Below are 16,922 nucleotides of genomic sequence, written 5' to 3' on the forward strand. Positions count from 1 at the left end.
TATAGGCCTGTATTTTTTAATTTTATTTTTTCAGGTGTTCTTGTGGGTGACATAACATTGAACCTTCTAAATATTAGAAAATCATGTTATGCAGGATAGGCATAGTTCTAGTTCTTATTGATATGCGATACTGTAGTAATTTATTTATTGAGCCTTAATAAGTGTGTTTGTTAAGAAGGCTTATTTCTTAAAAGTGTCATTTGTCTTCTAGCTCAGAATTATTTAAGATCAGAATCCGTCATGAAGTTAGTTTATAGCACATTTTCAGAATTACTTGTGTAGTTCTTCAGGCTCCCGAGTATCTTGATTGGTGCTAGTAATAGGATCCCTGCCATTATGTGAAGGAGGCATGACTACGTACTGACTTTGTGGAGGCTAAGACTGTAGCATCTCTATAACTGTGAAACTGAAGCAACTTTCTTTGTTGCCCATTAGTGTTTTTACACTGTTAACAAACTAGCTCTGTAGAAAAAGGCCTATATGCCATTAACAGCTTTTGTTTCTCCTTCATGAATGGTTCTTAAACTGTGGTACTGGTCAGAATATTGCCGAGGGGTAAGCAGGATTATTTGGTATGTGGTGAGACCAGCCCTTGGCGTAGAAAGATACGCCTCTTACTAGTTGTGCATTTCCACGTTCAAGTTCTCCTTACAGTTATGTGTTGCTAATAAGATCTAGCTTTGCTGAGTGGTGGTAGTGAAAGGTTGATGTTTTCCACCTGCATGTGGTATAGTAATGTCAAGAAATGTACGGAGATGCCATAGTCTGGGTAATATGTATACTTTCACCTTGAAAACCAGCAACTGTATTACAATGTCAAACTGAAGAGAACAGGACAAAAATCAGTGATTTCCTTTCATAAATTAAAGTGGGTACATTTTAAACTGCAAAGGTTAAATGTTTGGGACAATATTAAAAAAAGTTTTGTGGAATTATTAAGGAAGAGTCAACTGCTTTTGTTGTCAATTGCTTCTATTGAAAATGAGGCTCCTGTGTGGTGTTTCCCACTTTGTTCAGAATTCAGATCGCTGTGCTTTTATAATTCCCTTTCCTCTACCATGCTATCTCATAAATTGCTTTTTAAAAAATTAATAACTTCATTTTGTACTTTTCTTCAAGCTATTTCCAGAATTTGAGAGTTGCTTTTAAGTTGTGAGTGAATTGGGCGTAAATCGAGGACTTAATTTGTAATTGGTTGTCTGTGTAGGAGATACTTAATTCTCATGAACAGAAAAAGAAGTGAGTGGTGAATCAAAGCCTAAGCTGTTGTTTTACACTTTTCTGTGATAGAATCCTTGCAAGGGATTTGATTTAGTATTCAAAATGCTAATGGCAATTCTCCCCTAAATAGTAACTACTTAAAAATAATGTATTGCTTTGCCTCTGCGCTGTACAGTCACATACACTTCCTTTAGCGTCATCCTTCTCTGTGACAGCATCACTGTAAAAGATGGATTCTACTCTTCCTCACATGAAACAACAAAATTGCTTGTAATCTACCCAAATTTTATCTGTGCGATATAGCTGATGGTTACATTACTGGGGAAAAAAATATAACCTCAGTTTAGTTTGAATAAACTTTAAATCAGTTTCCTGATTCAGACTGACCTGTCAGAAGTCTGGTTCATCTCAGCAGCTGGTGTCTGTTTGGGCTGTTAGCAGCTGTGTTCACTCTTGTTCTCTCCCTCTTCAGCCCTTCTTTGAGAAGATGAGGAAGAGGGAATTCAACTGTTCTCTGGTATCTACCTGCTCTGTACAGTGTGAGCTCTTTTAATGTAGGAGAGTAGCAGGTGGACACTCAGACCTGTAGACCAACTCTGTCCCTGTTCCCTCCCCCACCATAAATGGCAGGTCAAAGGATATTGTTGCCTCAGGGAGTTCTGGTGCTATAACTAAAAGTAGAGTGCCTAGGAATTAAAACTGCTTCTCTTGGGAGACTGTTTGTCCTCCTTGGTAACTGGGGCTGCAGGTCTTTTGCCCTGCCGAAAGATTTGTGTTGGACAGAAATGCTGTTGCTCATTACCCAAGGGAAAACAAAACATTGCAGGCCTCACTTTCTAGAAAGCAGAGCAAGAAAAAAGATCTCCCATCAAGGGAGGGAGAGGGGGGAGAAGAGGAAACACCACCAAGCCTCAGTGTCGCTTTTATTTGCAGTCGCAGTTCACTGCAGCAATACATTAAGCTTTGAGCTGCTTCTCAGTGAAAAGACTGAATCTGGTAGAGCAGTGGAGGCTGCCTTCCTTAGAACGTAAATGCAGATTGCTTGCTGTGGTTTGTAAAAGAGCAAGACAAAGGATTCACAGCCAAAAGAGAGTTCAGTTATAGACCAGGTCCAAACGTGAGGATGCGGTCTCTGGTCTGTATGCTTCAGTTTTTCACGTGAGCATCACTGGTCTGATGTACGTCCTGATCCAGGGATTGTTCTTCTGAGCCCGAACTGTAGGAATCCAGTATGGGTTATGATTATTATTGTAGCATGCTGAATCTTCATCAGATCTGTCTCTTGAAAGTGTATGTTCGTGTTTAATCTGTTTCTTGTGTGGGCACTGTAGGCCTATTCAAGAGGGCCAGGTGATCACTTGCAACAGCCCAGAGCATGGTAGTAAGAGCACCATTGGTATGGGGAAAATCAGGTGGTCCTTTAAGACTGATATTTGTTTTACCTGGTCATGAGGTTGTCATTTTTATTCTACCATGGCTGTTGCACGCGCACTGTGCACTTCAGAGAGCCAGACTGGTAGTGCAAGGACGATTCTTGTGACTACTGGATATTATGTATTTCTGTGTGTTTGCTAGTAGTGGTTGGTCAGGATGAGTTTTGAATCTGTCGTGCAAGTCTATCAAGTACTTTATTTTCCTTCTTAGACATTTAAATATTTGTATGCATTCAGTTTTAAGTTGAACACTGGTAGCCAAAGAGTATGAATGATCAATCTCCAAACACAGCACCAGGGAATAAGCCTTTGGCTAGAAAAACCCAAACCAAACCAAAACCAGAAACCAGACAGAAAAACTCCAGAGAATCAAACCAAATTTCCAAAATATGGAGTGACTCTCTTAGTGTTCCTAGAGACGTTTGGTTTACCAGTTACTTCTATTTATAAGTAAAATAAGAAAACTGCTTGAATTGGGAGAGTGCTGTAATTCCCAGAGAAGCTTGGCCAGGGACACAATAGGAAACTGAAATGTACTGTCAGGTGGAAAGTGACCACCTTGAGTGTTTCTGTAGTTTTTTCTAGATTAACTTGACATAGCAATAGCTTCAGAGTCTCGTTCGTGAAAATGCACACTGTTTCATAGCTAAAGCCTTCTAAATTTCTATAGAGGCCCTAACAGTAATTAAAATACAGACTTCTGAATCCATACAGGGAAGGATGTGTTCATTGCACATATGTACAAGTTCCTGTAGGGGAGACGGGGTCTCTGCATTATCACCAGGGGCCCTCAACTGCTGTTCCTTTGACAGAAGAATTTAGAAGGAAATAGATCCCAGCCCAGGGGGCTCACCTGTGCCAGCAAGTTCAGCACCATTGTCTACCTGTCAGCATTCCCTTTTGGGAAGTCCCGTTTGTCTTCAGCTGGATAATTTTGAATTATGGAGCCTTGGAAATCTGTCAAGGGATGTCCAGTTCTGTTTCTCTTTGACTGCTTTCCATGTGATGCAGGAGGCAAAACAAGAAGAAAAGATGCTCTTTTGTAGCTTGGAAGTTGTAGAGGGAGTGTACACTTCTCATAATCTCTAGGAATAAACTGTTGAGATACTCTGGCATCCAGTTCTAGGCTTGAATTATTTGAAGACATCATCATCATCAATTCAACTGTTTCAAGCTCACTGTGGTAATACTGCTCAAGTTGCTTCTTCATTCCTCAGAATTGGGGCAAGTTTCTTCATCTTCTTGGCTCTTATTTTCACTTGTTCAATTATGAGACAAAAAAATATTAATTATGAAGGCTGCTATTAATGGAATTTTCTCATTGCATGGGGAGTACTGTCAAATATCTAGTGATCTGCTACAGCCCACCTTGCCCTTGAGTGTACGTGGTTGATGGTACTAATCTGGGTAAAATGCTTCTCAAAGAGATCATTCCATTGATTTATGTGATCTTAAGGTCATTTGTGAAGAGCCTTAAGTACTGGAAAAAACAGAATAGGACAATTGTTAGATTTGAGCTCAGTGTTTTATACCAATAAAGACTCTAGATCTCTATGTGCTCCATTTGTGCTGCTAGTTTAATCAGACTATGTCAGATATCCCTTCTTACTTGTTATGCATCTTGCCAGGCTGTCAAGATGCTGTTAATTGCTATTTCCAGGCTTTTTGGAAGCACATCTGGATTATCTTCTGCAGAAGCTAAAAAAAAGTAAGAATAGAGATCTCTTCTTTTCACATGCCTTTAAAGGGTTATTTGCATTACTAAGCTTATTGCAGGGATCCAGAAGTAACAACACACAGTGATGCAGGGATATGTTAAGTTGCAAGGCAAGATAGCACAATATTTTTTATTTTATTGACATATCATTCATATCTGGACTGATGGATTCATGGCTGTCAATGTAACAGTAGTGCTGTATTATTAAAGGTTGCAGAATGCTTTAATGTCAGATAATCAGAAATTGCCTAGCTCTCTGCAAATGGACTCTGAAAAAGGTCTTCTGCAGGAAGATTTATCTTGAAATGTTTCTTACTGTCCCGAAGAGGAATTACTGTGCCCTGCATCAGAGATTTGAACTTTGACTTCCTCCCCTGTTCCACCTCACAAGTAGTTAAGGTATTCCTAATTGATATGAAGAATCCTCAGGGAAAATACTGGTTTTCAGCCTCAGTGCTGATTGTGGTCCAGCTTTGGTCAAGACAGCTTTTAATATGTTTATGTCATAGACCCTTCAGCTCAGCTACCAATCATGTTCTGTACTGCATCACATCAAATTTAGAAGAAACTTGGCAGAAATATGTTCTGGCAGATAAAATTGATTAGTTCAAGTCCACAACATCATCAGAAGAAGCAGCTAAATCTCTGATGGACTTGAAGTAATGCAAACATGCATTGCTTTTTTTTTTGCTTTGGATTGTCCAGTTTAGTAATCCTTCGAAGCCCAAATTGTTTTACTATTCTGAACATCATGGTCATCAGTGGTTTGGATTTAGTATACTCTGCTGTCCTATAATTAGTCTTTTCTAGCAGCCAACGATAATGTTAGCCGGCTCAGTAGAACCTCTTTCTGAGTCTTTAGTTATATTGTTTATAAAATATTTTTATGGTTACTATTGCATTAGTCTCCATAACTTGAGCTTAAGTGAAATCAAACATCTAGGATTTTATAAGGAAAATTTATAAGAAAAATCTGTCCTAGACCAAAGATTCACCTTAATTGTTTCTCTCAAGCTTTTAATAACTATTATGTCTGGGTTTTTTTGATATTGTCCTGTTCTGTTATTTCAGGTTGTATTTCTGAGTTTCTTTCAAATCAGGAAACAAAGCTGCCCATCCTTGCTGTTATGAGGATTCTTTCGTTTTCTCTGAACAGCGTGACATACTTCAAAAATGCTTCTTAGACTGTTTTGGAGATGGTGATTAGGCTTACAACCATGTGGACTCTTGGACAGCTTTTGAGCATCTCAGTCTTTCCTAGGTCATGTTATGAGATAGCTTGTTGGATGTTGCTCCTCAACATAATTTAATCTTAAATAAAAAATGTACACATGGATCCATTCACTGTCCTGATGGTTCTTAAGTGATGCCACAGTATTGCTTTCTGCTGTTAGAAAGCTGTCCGTTAAATAGTTAATGCTCTCTTAATTACGATGACTGCATGCAGTCACCACGTGAATGCTTATCACTGAGTGGACCATTCAGGAAAGAACAGCACTTGTCCTCAGTTCTTCTATTTGCGAAGTACATCTGGATGCCAACATTTGCAGCTTCTTTTGAGTTTTGTAGAGTTGAATACTGGATTGGGTATTGGCCCAATTCCTTTGCTGCCTTGGCTTTGAGAAGGGTATGAAGATTTATTAAGGATCTAGTGCACACTGCTAGTAAAAAATTAGGCAGGAAGTCCCATATATGCAAAACTTTTATTTTTAAGATTTGCGTGTGTGGTAGGGGAAGGAGCAGATAAGGATGCTGCACAAGAAGCAGGGGAGAAAAAACAGCTTTTGTTTTACAGCTTAGATTAAAAGTGTAAAATTATGGAAATAATAACTGTCACATTAATGTAAACACTACATTTAAAGTTTTATTGATGTGTTTGCTAGGACTGTTCAGTGAGTATTTTATTGATTTTTTTTTTTTTAAGATGTATCTTAAGAGAGGAGGGAATTTCTGTATTAGTTGAGTAGTCTTGAAAATTAGTAACATTAGTGAAAATACATATCCAGTCTGAAGTGCTGGTTAATGAAGGCTTGCATGGCATACAGTCTGTCAGCAGTTCTTCAGGCCCCTGTGCAGTTTATGGAGGGAAAACTGATCCACTGTACTCTCCTGACCTGAGTGTGAAGCTAATAGGACCTCATCTGAGCATTTGGCAGCTGTAGGAAAAGAGTTTGATAAACTGTTTACTGGGTGACAGGTCACAGAGACTATCATGAGAAACTCCTTATGGAAAGGAAGAGCTGTGAGAGTGAGGATGGGACTGAGAGCTATGATGGAGTAGCTGGATGACAATGGGGAAAGGGTTAGAAAGGGTTAGGGAAGTGGGGAGCTGGCGAGATGGCAGCGAAGACTGGGAAGATAGGGAGTGTTTTATTGGCAAGCAAGAACGTGCTGTGACTATTCTGGAGAAATACTGTGGTAGACTTAGTTGACCTGTCTTCTAAAAGATCCTAGATTCATGTTGTGATATAAATGATGACATGCAACACTGCTTGATAGTCTTTTTTTAATAGTGTGGTTGTTTTGTTTGTTGTTTTGTTTTTCAGGTTTTTGTAGCTTTTATAAGTCAAAATTAACAAGATTAGATTTGTCAACAACTAATCTTAGGTTCCCCTTCCATTCAGTACAGAGAAAGGAAGAGTCCTTACTCTGAACTTTTGGAGAAACTTGCTTCCCGTTACCTATAGAAGGAGCCTGGCCAGACCAGTCTTACAAGACTTAAGTGAGCTTTTCTGAATGTCCCCTTTTAGTGACGGAACTAAAGTTAAACTTATATAGTCGCCATGTTCAAGTATTCCTGTGCTGCAGATAGGTGTCTTAAACAAACAAGGTTCCTTAGTTTTGCCACCTTCTCTAAAGAATTTGAAAAGGTGTCCTAAAGAATAGTTTCACTTTTAAATATAACTTAAGCATTAATGGATCTAGTCTGTTCTACTTCCGCTTTCCTATGTAGAAGCAATTATTAGGGGAATGTCAGGATGCATTTAATTCATATGAAGTACTCATAAGAATTTAGTAGAGTTGGTGCCTGGTGTACTGGGCTCTTAACTGACTCATGATACCAGAATGAAATCTTGGAGTTGTGCTAGAAATGTGAAATACCAGCTAAACTCTCAGGAGTTGTCATACAAGTGATTACTTGAGAAGTTGTCAAGAACCCAGCTGAGAATATAAGTCCATTTCAATGCCTGTATGTGTGCAATTTTGATATTTCCATCTCAAAAAAAGTATAACAGAAGTAGAAACTGAAGGTGTGGATTGTTTAAGTATGCGAGACAGTATTCAACCTGATAAAGGTGGTGGTGGGGATGATTTGGAATGGGAAGGTAAGAAAGTGAGAGAGGCAAAACTCCGGATGTGTGAAAAATGTCAATTTGGAGTTGATTGTCTCTTCTAGTACAAGAGCTGAGAGCATCAAAAGAAGTAACTGAGAAGCAGTAAAAATATGGAGGTCCTTGCTACAGAACATTGAGGAAGTACGCGTGTTAGAAGTACATGTTTGTGGAAGTACAACAGTGTTGGACAAACTAATGGAAGAACAATCTATCAAAGGTGATTATATATAAAAAGAATCACTTTTGACTCAGAAGGTACCCCAGCACGAGCTAGCAGGGCCTGAGTGGTGCAGGAAAGTACCATTGTGTACATAGCCTTTCTTAAATTCTTCACTAACCACTTGGTTTAGACCACTGTCTTGGACAAAATGTGGGCTTATGCGGATTTTCCTCTGAATCCAGTTTGGTTGGTTCTGTGTTCAATGTTGTATATTCTTCAAAGTACTGTCAAAAAGAGAAAGATAGGTAGTAACTCAGCAGTCTTAACATAGCTGGCAAACTACTGCTACAGTAATGGAAGACTGCTGTTAGATTTCCTCCTAAGCCCTTTTTTCTGCATTTTAAACAAGCCCAGTTATCTCAGTATTTCTTTTCCTGTTGTATGCTCCAGCCTTCTAATTATTACCCCTTTGTGGGACTCTCACATATGTGCTGGTATCTCAGATGGAGGACCAAAGGATGGTATTCTGGATGTGGGCTCAAAATTGCTGAGCGGAGGAGACTAAGTTCTTCCTTGATCTACTGCCTGGGTGATGCGTGGTAGCAGTTTGTTGCTGCAAGGATGCATTGCTGCCTCTTGTTCAGCCTGTCCATCAGGATTCCCGAGTTCTTTCTTTCCGGTTGCCACCTAGGCAGTTGGTCCCTAGCTTCTGTTCATGTATGGGGTTATATTCCATACCAGATGCAAGACTTCGCATGTCTTTGAACTCCAGGAGATTTGTGTCAAGCTATTTCTCTGGGTTTTTGAGATCCTTTTAAAAGGCAGCCCTGCCATTTAATACATAGGTTGTCCTCAGTTGCCTCCCATTTGATGTCATCCAGTCTTGCTAAAGGTGCAGTCTATCCCATTATTCAAGCCATTGATGAAGATGATAAACTGTATCAAGCTTTGCTGAATGACACTCATAACTGGCTTCCAGGTAGGTGTTGAACTTGGCACATGAAAGTCTAGCCAGTTTTTCACTTGCCCTGTAGCCCACCCATCTGCTTTTGAGAACTTTCTGCTTCTCTGAGCTTGATATTTTGGAAGCTTCTTATAATATTGGGGCTTGGTGGCAGCAGAGGGAAGCTAAACCATTTCCTGCCAAACAGTCTTGGGAGTTTAAAAAGTGCCATAACTGGAGATGGTTTCTCCTGTTACAGAGACCGCAGGATACATAATGGGTGAACACAGGTGATCTACCCACTTTACTGACAAAAAGAGGAACTATTGGTAAAATTTCATCTGGCAAAGTTTCTTTGTTGTCAAAGGCTGTGATGGGAATTTCTCTTGAAGAATGGGAACTTTCTGTTGGTGAGCCGTGAAGTATTCCTTGCGTGCCTCTGGTTCTGGGTGGATGCTATAGAATCTGTCTGCAATTTCTGAAAGACATCTTTCCTAAAGGTTTTTAATCATAGTTTTTCACCTTGAGCAAAATTTTGAAGAAGACATTGTCCTCCCAGAGGTGTTTGCAAGAGAATTGCAGGGACTTAAATTTTCACAATTTACCTGAGTTTGCAGGAAGGATTGTAAAATACCTTGTGAAAGCTTTCACCATTTGTTCTTGGGATAATGGTATAAAGCTCTGTGAGCCATTGTGTTATGTACAGCATGCAAGGCAACAGTAATGTTAGATACATGGAGATCTGAAACAACATAAAGAGCGTGGGCACAAAGAGCTCACCAGTGTCTTCCTGCTGATGCAGTCTCGGTTTAAGTCTGTAGAGTGGAAGAGGACCCTGTGCCTGCAAAGCGGGTGAGACATGAACTCCCTTGATCTCAGTGGGTTTTTGTTTATATTCTGAAACCTTTTAAGTGTTAATGTCAGCTTCTGTTCGTACTTGCTTGATCAGACACATCTAGTTAATATTCATGTGGCAGTTTCCAATGCTTTGGCCCAGATAATGCATCTTCCTACTCTAAGAAGGATTATTAGAACCAGCTATCATATAGTGAAACTGATACTGAAACAATTCTGTTGTATTTGTTGCTAAAGGAAAAGATAAACTATCGATCATATGTCTTGTTCTTGATTAACTAAATCCAGTTTTGGCCAATAAGGGAGTTTGAAGGTGCTTTGTTATGTTAAGCTGGGTATTTCTGCCTCCTTTAGCATTTTTGCTGTTTGGAGAACATTTTTCATTTTCTTTCCTGTTTCAGCTCTGGATGTGTCTTTGCTTTATTCAGTCATTTTGGACTGCTTGTCCACGTGATGTGTCAGATGGAGGTGTGTGTATATAGTGAAATCTAGAAGAGAAAATGTTGCATGTATATAGCTGGTTTAGGCTGGTCTGTATAATTCATCTAAAATCACAACTTGAACTTGTTTTCATCCAATAAATTCCTTTCCATCCTTTCCTCAAGTCTGAGAGTGCTCTTGTTTTGGGAAAGGAGGGACCCTTGGAGTGTCTTCCTGGTGGCAGCAGAGTGCTTTGCTGAGGTGATATTTAGAGCAAAAAAGGGGCTTAGCCTGAACTTGGAGGATAAAACTGCACTGCTGAAGTTTCCTCTGAAGAGGAGGAACAAGAGAGAATCTATACCTGATGAATTCAGTAATGATGAGCAGTCATGGCCTGGTTTGGCCATGCCATAGCCATCTTGTGTTCCCAAATGTTCATAGCCACCATGCCTTTGTTTCCTTTGGGAGCCACTGATATAAAACAATTTAGAGACAACTTTGTAATTTTTAAACCAGAACTTGCAGTCATTTGCTTTTTGTCCTCTTTTGTGCGAAAATATTACCCTTTGTAACTAATCCATAGTTGTGATTTTATGTAGTATTAGTTCAAAGTAGTTTCCTGCAAATACAGCAAGTGAAGACAGCAAGTTAAAATTTAAGATAGGTGTTTATTTGTACTGTGAATTTCCTCAAACTGCAAGTGTTCTGATATACTTGCCTTGGCAAACCTGTGTTACTTAGGTAGCATACAATGAGATATTATACTTGCTAACTACATTTTTCAGTTGTTTTTATGATTATGTGAAACTGTAGCAATAGAAGAGGTACCTGCCTTACAACAAATGAGGACAACTGATACATATCGTTTTTTAATCCCAGGTACATGTGAAAAATGTGTGAGAAGTAGCTGAGCAATGTTCTGGCAAGAAGCATTTTTGTCTTAATGGAAAGGATAGTTTTTCTGTCTGCTAGCCTGACTTCTGGAAGGAGAATTTCACACAGCATATTACCATGAGTGATATCTCCTAAACTCGAAGCTTTACACCCACACTTCACAATAGAAAGGGGAAAATTAAAAATTTATTTTTAATTCTAACAGTGAATTTTAAGGATTTCTACAGTTGTACCATTCCCTTCTCTTGAGTTTTGGGATTCTCTTGCCTTTAAATAGCTTGCTGTTCAAATCTAATGATACGAAGTTAATAGAAGAGATAGATAGAACAGAGCTTTTAATTTCCTGAAACTTCTTCCATTTATCTTCTCATGGTTTGAAATGAGTACTGAGATATTGTTTGGATATTCTCATTTAAATTGAAAGTGCAAAAATTGGTATCAGTGCACATGATGTGTGCATTTTGCTGGGCTGATGGGATTTCTGTTTCACAAAAAATCTTACTTTAATTCTTAATCTAAAGACCTAGTTGCATTCACAGATCAAAGTTCTGGATATTCCTTTAGGTATTTGGTTGGTCTTGGATCTTAGCATTATGGAATTAGTGCTATGATGCACATGTGTACCACTCTCACTTTATAGCTGCAGATAAAAGTGTTAATTTACTGTCATCTAGAAACTGGGGGTTTTTGCGTGCTGTGCATTGGGAGCTTCTTGTCAAGAGAATTGCTGACTTTATGATGTTTTAGTGCCATTACTGGCTAGCAGTTTTCAAGGCAAACTTTTTTCAGTATTTGAAAAGACCAAAGGTGTTACTATCAACATTAACCTACATTTCTTTATGATGGTGGCCACATATATTCAGGTGACAGCCACTTTCTCTTCAGCTCTAAAGCTTTTAGACTAAAGTTATCTATAGCAGAGAAATGGAGACAAGCTTTTTCATTTGTCTACTTCTTGAAATGCGAGGCTAATTCTCTAATTAGTTTGGTTCATCTTAATGCCTACAGACAAGGGGGCCCAATAGATGCTGCTTAGACTGTTATATATTCTCCAGACAAGTGGTTTTTTTCTGTAATATTTTTCATAGGTCAGATTTTGATCACAGGAAATTGCTGATCTCTGTTCTGTATTGTTTGAAACAAAGAAGGAAGGGGGATGTTCCTCTTCCCAAATTCTTAATTTCTGCAATCTGATGTTTGCTTTTGGTTTAAGTTTTCGGGTTGCTCATTCTAAGGTTGCTATAGGTGCTATTGGGCTTGCACTTCTAGCATGCTGGCAGCCTGTCAGGTTTTCTTATAGGAACTTACAAAAGGCTTAATGACTTCTTTTTGAGTTGTTTTGGTTTTAATCCCAGACAGATAAGCTGGAGGTATTGGGAGAAGTTATGATCCACTTGCACCAAGACCGAAAAGCAAAATTGTTAAAAACTTTGACTGTTTCTCCTTCCAGCACCCAAAATAAATTACAACTGAAGGAACTAGGGCTAAAATGGGAATAAAAATTGGATTTTAATGATCCGGCTTAAGTCATTAAGTGAGTTTATGTGAAACTTTTGAACTGTGACTTATGAAGTTGCAGATCACTACTTATTGCTAGTAAACTTAGCCAGGCTGGATAGCCAGGACATAATGTTCTAATGCCACCGGTAGATTTTTCAAAGGATGCCGGTCAGAGTCCTTTTGCACATTGCAAAACCTTGATCCTGAGTTAGAAAGGACACTTCTGACAATGCTTTGAGGATGTTTAAACTTTTTTAGGCATTTCTTCTACAGTGGTGACTTCTTCTATAGTGGTGACTTCTAAATTCTTTAGTTTCCTGGTTCTCAACCTGCTGTTTTAATCATATGGCCAGCCACATGCAAACTATGATATCATTTGTTACTAGCAGTAGAACCATCTTGAAATGTGTTTTCTGAACTTCAAAATTAAACTCCCAAGTTTGCAAAATAGCTTGTGAACAGTTCAGAGGCTATTCAAAGTGTAAACCAGACAGCTGTGTTTCCCAGGGTGTTGGAATCGTTCAAATGTTGATTCAGTCATTGCCTTGAAGCCCCATCATGCTTTGAATAAACTACAGCTGGCAACTGTAAATAACTTTCTAGAGATAGCTTGGCCAAAGTCTTTCTGTTAATGTAACCAACCAAAGTGTTAACTGGCACAGTGAGAATCACAGCTGTTTGGCAATGTATTTTGTACTGCAGTTATAACTATTTGTTTTCTTTCTTAACGTACCAGAATTATTATGTTAATTAGGTATGTTATCTACCTCATTAGTAATCTTCATAGGTGCCTAAAACTTGCGACTACTTAGACAGAGGATATTAGTTAGCCATTTGGTGGTTTAGACATGAAATTTCACTAATTTCACTACAGAAATGATAAAATAAGAATGGTTGGCACTGCCAGAAAAGGTGAGCTGCTTCTCACATTTTCTATGGGAAGGAGAAGAAAGTATACTGAGGCGATCCATCACTTGGATCACGCTGAATAGACTGCATTCACCATGTGAAGCTACTGAGGTTTCTAGTTTAGGGCATCAGACACCTTTCAATTTATTTATGTAATAGTTACTGTACATCGTTGAAACTAATAAAGATGTTAAAACTTGTGTTTGAATTTTTGTTGGAACAGTTATTTTTCTGTAGAGCGACTTACTCCCTTGCCTGCAGCTGTGTGGTGTTTAGAAAGTCTTGTGTGAGGAACTCCAACATATTGGCAAAAATACAGTTTGAAACTAGTTGATTTGCCATTCAGAGGGCCTCTTTTTGTTGAGCTACGACTAACAACTTCACAACTATCAAGCGATTCCAGGCCTCTTGAAGTGTTTCTGACTGTTATAGCAATGATTGCAGTTGCAGTATACTTGGTGCAGGCAAAGGCATATGTCCTATATTTTGAGAATAGGTGAGTCATTGTTTCCAACATTTTGGTGAGAAGGGCAGCTGACAACTATTCTTGACCTGAGCTCTCAAGAGAGGATACAACAAATGCAGTGTGCTCAGATTGATGTGCCCTATATTTGGGGAAGTTTTAATTTCCATTTAACTGTATAAAATTGTGAAGACAACAGAATTATGTAGCTGTCTTCATCTGAATGCTTTATCTGTATGCTAAATGGTGATTTTTAATTATTTATAATTAAACCAGTATCTAGTGTCTGAGGAAAGAGCAGAACAGGAATGGGACTTGATTAATATAAAATGTAATGAAACTCCTGTTCCTGTGCACCAAGTAGAGGTCTGTGTTGACAATCCAGTGATTTCAGCTTCGTCCTTTGCATGGTGTGTCCATGCACTTATACATACAGTCTGCTTTTGTAGCATCAGCTTATACTTCCCATGAATTAAAGCAATTTGCCTTCTACACAGATAGCATATTACATGGATTTAGTTTTACAATCTATCCAGCCTTAGACACATCGTACACATAATAATTCTGAGTAACATTAAACATTTGTGGGGATAATATCCATTGCCACAGCCTTTCCTTGTTTATCTGCTGACAGTCGTCTTCCACCCCCAACAAGCTTCTCGAACCTGTTACTGACATCACGTGTGCAGCACTGGGCAGAAATAAGTTACCTCGGTGTCTCAAGGAACGCCTGTAACGTTGGCACGTGTTATATGCTGTACTTGGTTTTCAGAAGTTTGAGTATTGTTTTGGTTGATGAAATGGTGTTTATCACATTAGGCTTAAAAACACTTGTTTAGGCCCCCTCATAGGAACAGGACTTGAATGATGGCTTCCATGCTAGGAATAAAATGGTTGTAGTTGTTGATGGGTTGTATAGATTTTGGTTGTTTTTTAATGTAGGAAATATTAAAGTTTGAAAGCTGTTGTAGCTAAAACACTACTTTTTATCATCTGGAGAAGTAAAGATTTTGCTGAAGTGTTACATTACTTTCCAGAATGGATATTAAAGGTCTTTTATAAAAGTTGTTTTCTAATCAGATTTTGCTTTTTGTCTTTCCCTTTATAGCTAAACCAGGTGGACGGGTGAAATGTCAGTATATTTCTGCTGTGGATAAAGTGATCTTTGTGGATGATTATGCAGTAGGATGTAGGAAAGATCTCAATGGTATCTTACTGTTAGACACAGCTCTGCAAACGCCTGTTTCAAAACAAGATGATGTGGTTCAGCTTGAATTGCCAGTTACAGAGGTAAGATGTGGAAAGGGGAAAAAAGAAAGTATATAAGTAACTCTGTCTGAAATACTGAAACCAGACGTTTGACCCTGAGTTTCTCCTGTGCTATTAACAGCATGTAATGGAAAATTTTCATATTTATTAGCTGTCATAGGGCAATAGCCTTTTGCAGTTACCTGTATCTCAAACAAATAAGAGATTGCCTCATCAAGAGCATGTTCTTTCAGACAAAAGAACTTTCTAGTGACCAGAAATAAGGACTCATTTCCAGAGCTTTGTCAGTGGTTATGTATGGCATTTATATGCACTTCTAGAAATCCATCTGGGCTGCTATGCATCCTTGATTTTTTTTTTTTTTGTTTTAGGCTTTCAGGGAAAATAGACAATTAAAATCTGCTACTATGGTGTCGCTACCTGTGATGAATTAGTGCTGGAATCTAACTTTTCTAGCTAGGTCAGTTGTCCTGATGAAAGGCTTTTTTCTCTGCAAACCTGGCTTCCCTTTTTAATGCAGTTCCTCCTGGTATGAGACAATATAACCAAGCATTTAGTCTAACTTTAAGGGAATCTAGTGTATACATTTTTCCTCAGAGTGTAATGCTTAGGATTTTGTTGTATTGGTTTACCTTCAGCTAGCATAGCATTTGTTAGGTGAGGTAGGACATGCATTCTTATTTTCAAATGTTGCCTAATACAAGATAGCTAACGAATGCTTCTATTTTAAGGCATTTGGTGATGAAGAAAGTAGCTTTCACCTTTGTAGTGCTCATGAAGTAATAGACCTAGGAAGTAAATCTGTACAACAGTTTTAATTACAAGTGAGATGAATTCTTTGTTTGGGAAAAGCATAGAGCATCTCCAATGGTAATATTTAGAGTAGTGCTTACAGTTTAAAAAACAAAACTGGACTACTCGATCCAGATTCTGAATCTTTAAAGCACTCTGAGAAAAGAGCACTTCCCACTCATCTCTGTGTGAAATAAATTTATATTGAGTGATGCACCAACAACATAAACTTATCCTGAGTGTTGCTTTAAAATATTTAAGTGCTTTTGGAGTATTGAATTATAGGTGCTTACAATGAACGAAGAATGTGTGTTATGTATGAGGTTTTTAACATCTTGAGGAGGAGTAACAGCAATAAAATGTTGCTTTATAGAGGTCTCCAATGAGAGCTTTCCAGATTCTTCAGGCTTGCTGCCACTGGCATCATTTTTACACCCTTTGTGAGTGTAGTTACAAAATCTTGGTATGTGTGGCTGAGTGTGAAGAGACTGACAGGTCAACATTTCCCTTCATAAGTTTTGCTGTCACTGATTTGCAGTCTCACATAGCTCAATACCACCTGTAAGTTTGTGTCAGTTTTAAATAAAGGTTCTTTTGTTCTAAAGAGTTTACGGACCTTTATTTCAAGGTTAAAATAGGGCACTTCTCTGTAAAGGTCCTTCCTGTAGAAAAAAATTTGAAAGTATTATAGTTCAGTAGGAACAGATTTGGGGAGTTCATGGCCAAATCAGTGAGGTGGGAGGAAAAACATTAGCAGTCTTCAGTTCTTTTAATTTTAAAGCGGACATACTTAAACCTCAGAAAATTTTAGTAAATAGCAAGCAAATACCATACAAACGCATCAGTCCGCCTCTTTCATCATAGGAAGGTCAAGAACCTTTATCCAAGCAAGAGCCTTTATTTTTTGTTAGTCTCTAGAACTTTTCTGCAAGTTTTTGCACTTAATTTGTCTTTTAATGTGATAGATCTGCTGGCAATGCAGTGCATCTTTATGCATTTCTAATCAGCAGA

The 16,922-nt window shown here is 38.4% G+C and overlaps 1 protein-coding gene across 6 annotated transcripts in view; it reads left to right on the top strand.

Annotated features, from left to right (window-relative positions):
- The window catches only part of BIRC6 (baculoviral IAP repeat containing 6), a 186,880-nt gene that overhangs the window by 760 nt on the left and 169,198 nt on the right, over nucleotides 1-16,922 (top strand). For all 6 annotated transcript variants that reach the window (XM_065632740.1, XM_065632741.1, XM_065632738.1 and 3 more), the window contains exon 2: nucleotides 14,959-15,140. In XM_065632740.1, the coding sequence (XP_065488812.1) occupies nucleotides 14,959-15,140 (182 nt within the window). The remainder of the gene's footprint in view (nucleotides 1-14,958; nucleotides 15,141-16,922) is intronic.

The sequence above is a fragment of the Caloenas nicobarica genome, chromosome 3 (assembly GCF_036013445.1).
Source record: "Caloenas nicobarica isolate bCalNic1 chromosome 3, bCalNic1.hap1, whole genome shotgun sequence".
In the NCBI taxonomy this organism is placed as follows: domain Eukaryota; kingdom Metazoa; phylum Chordata; class Aves; order Columbiformes; family Columbidae; genus Caloenas; species Caloenas nicobarica.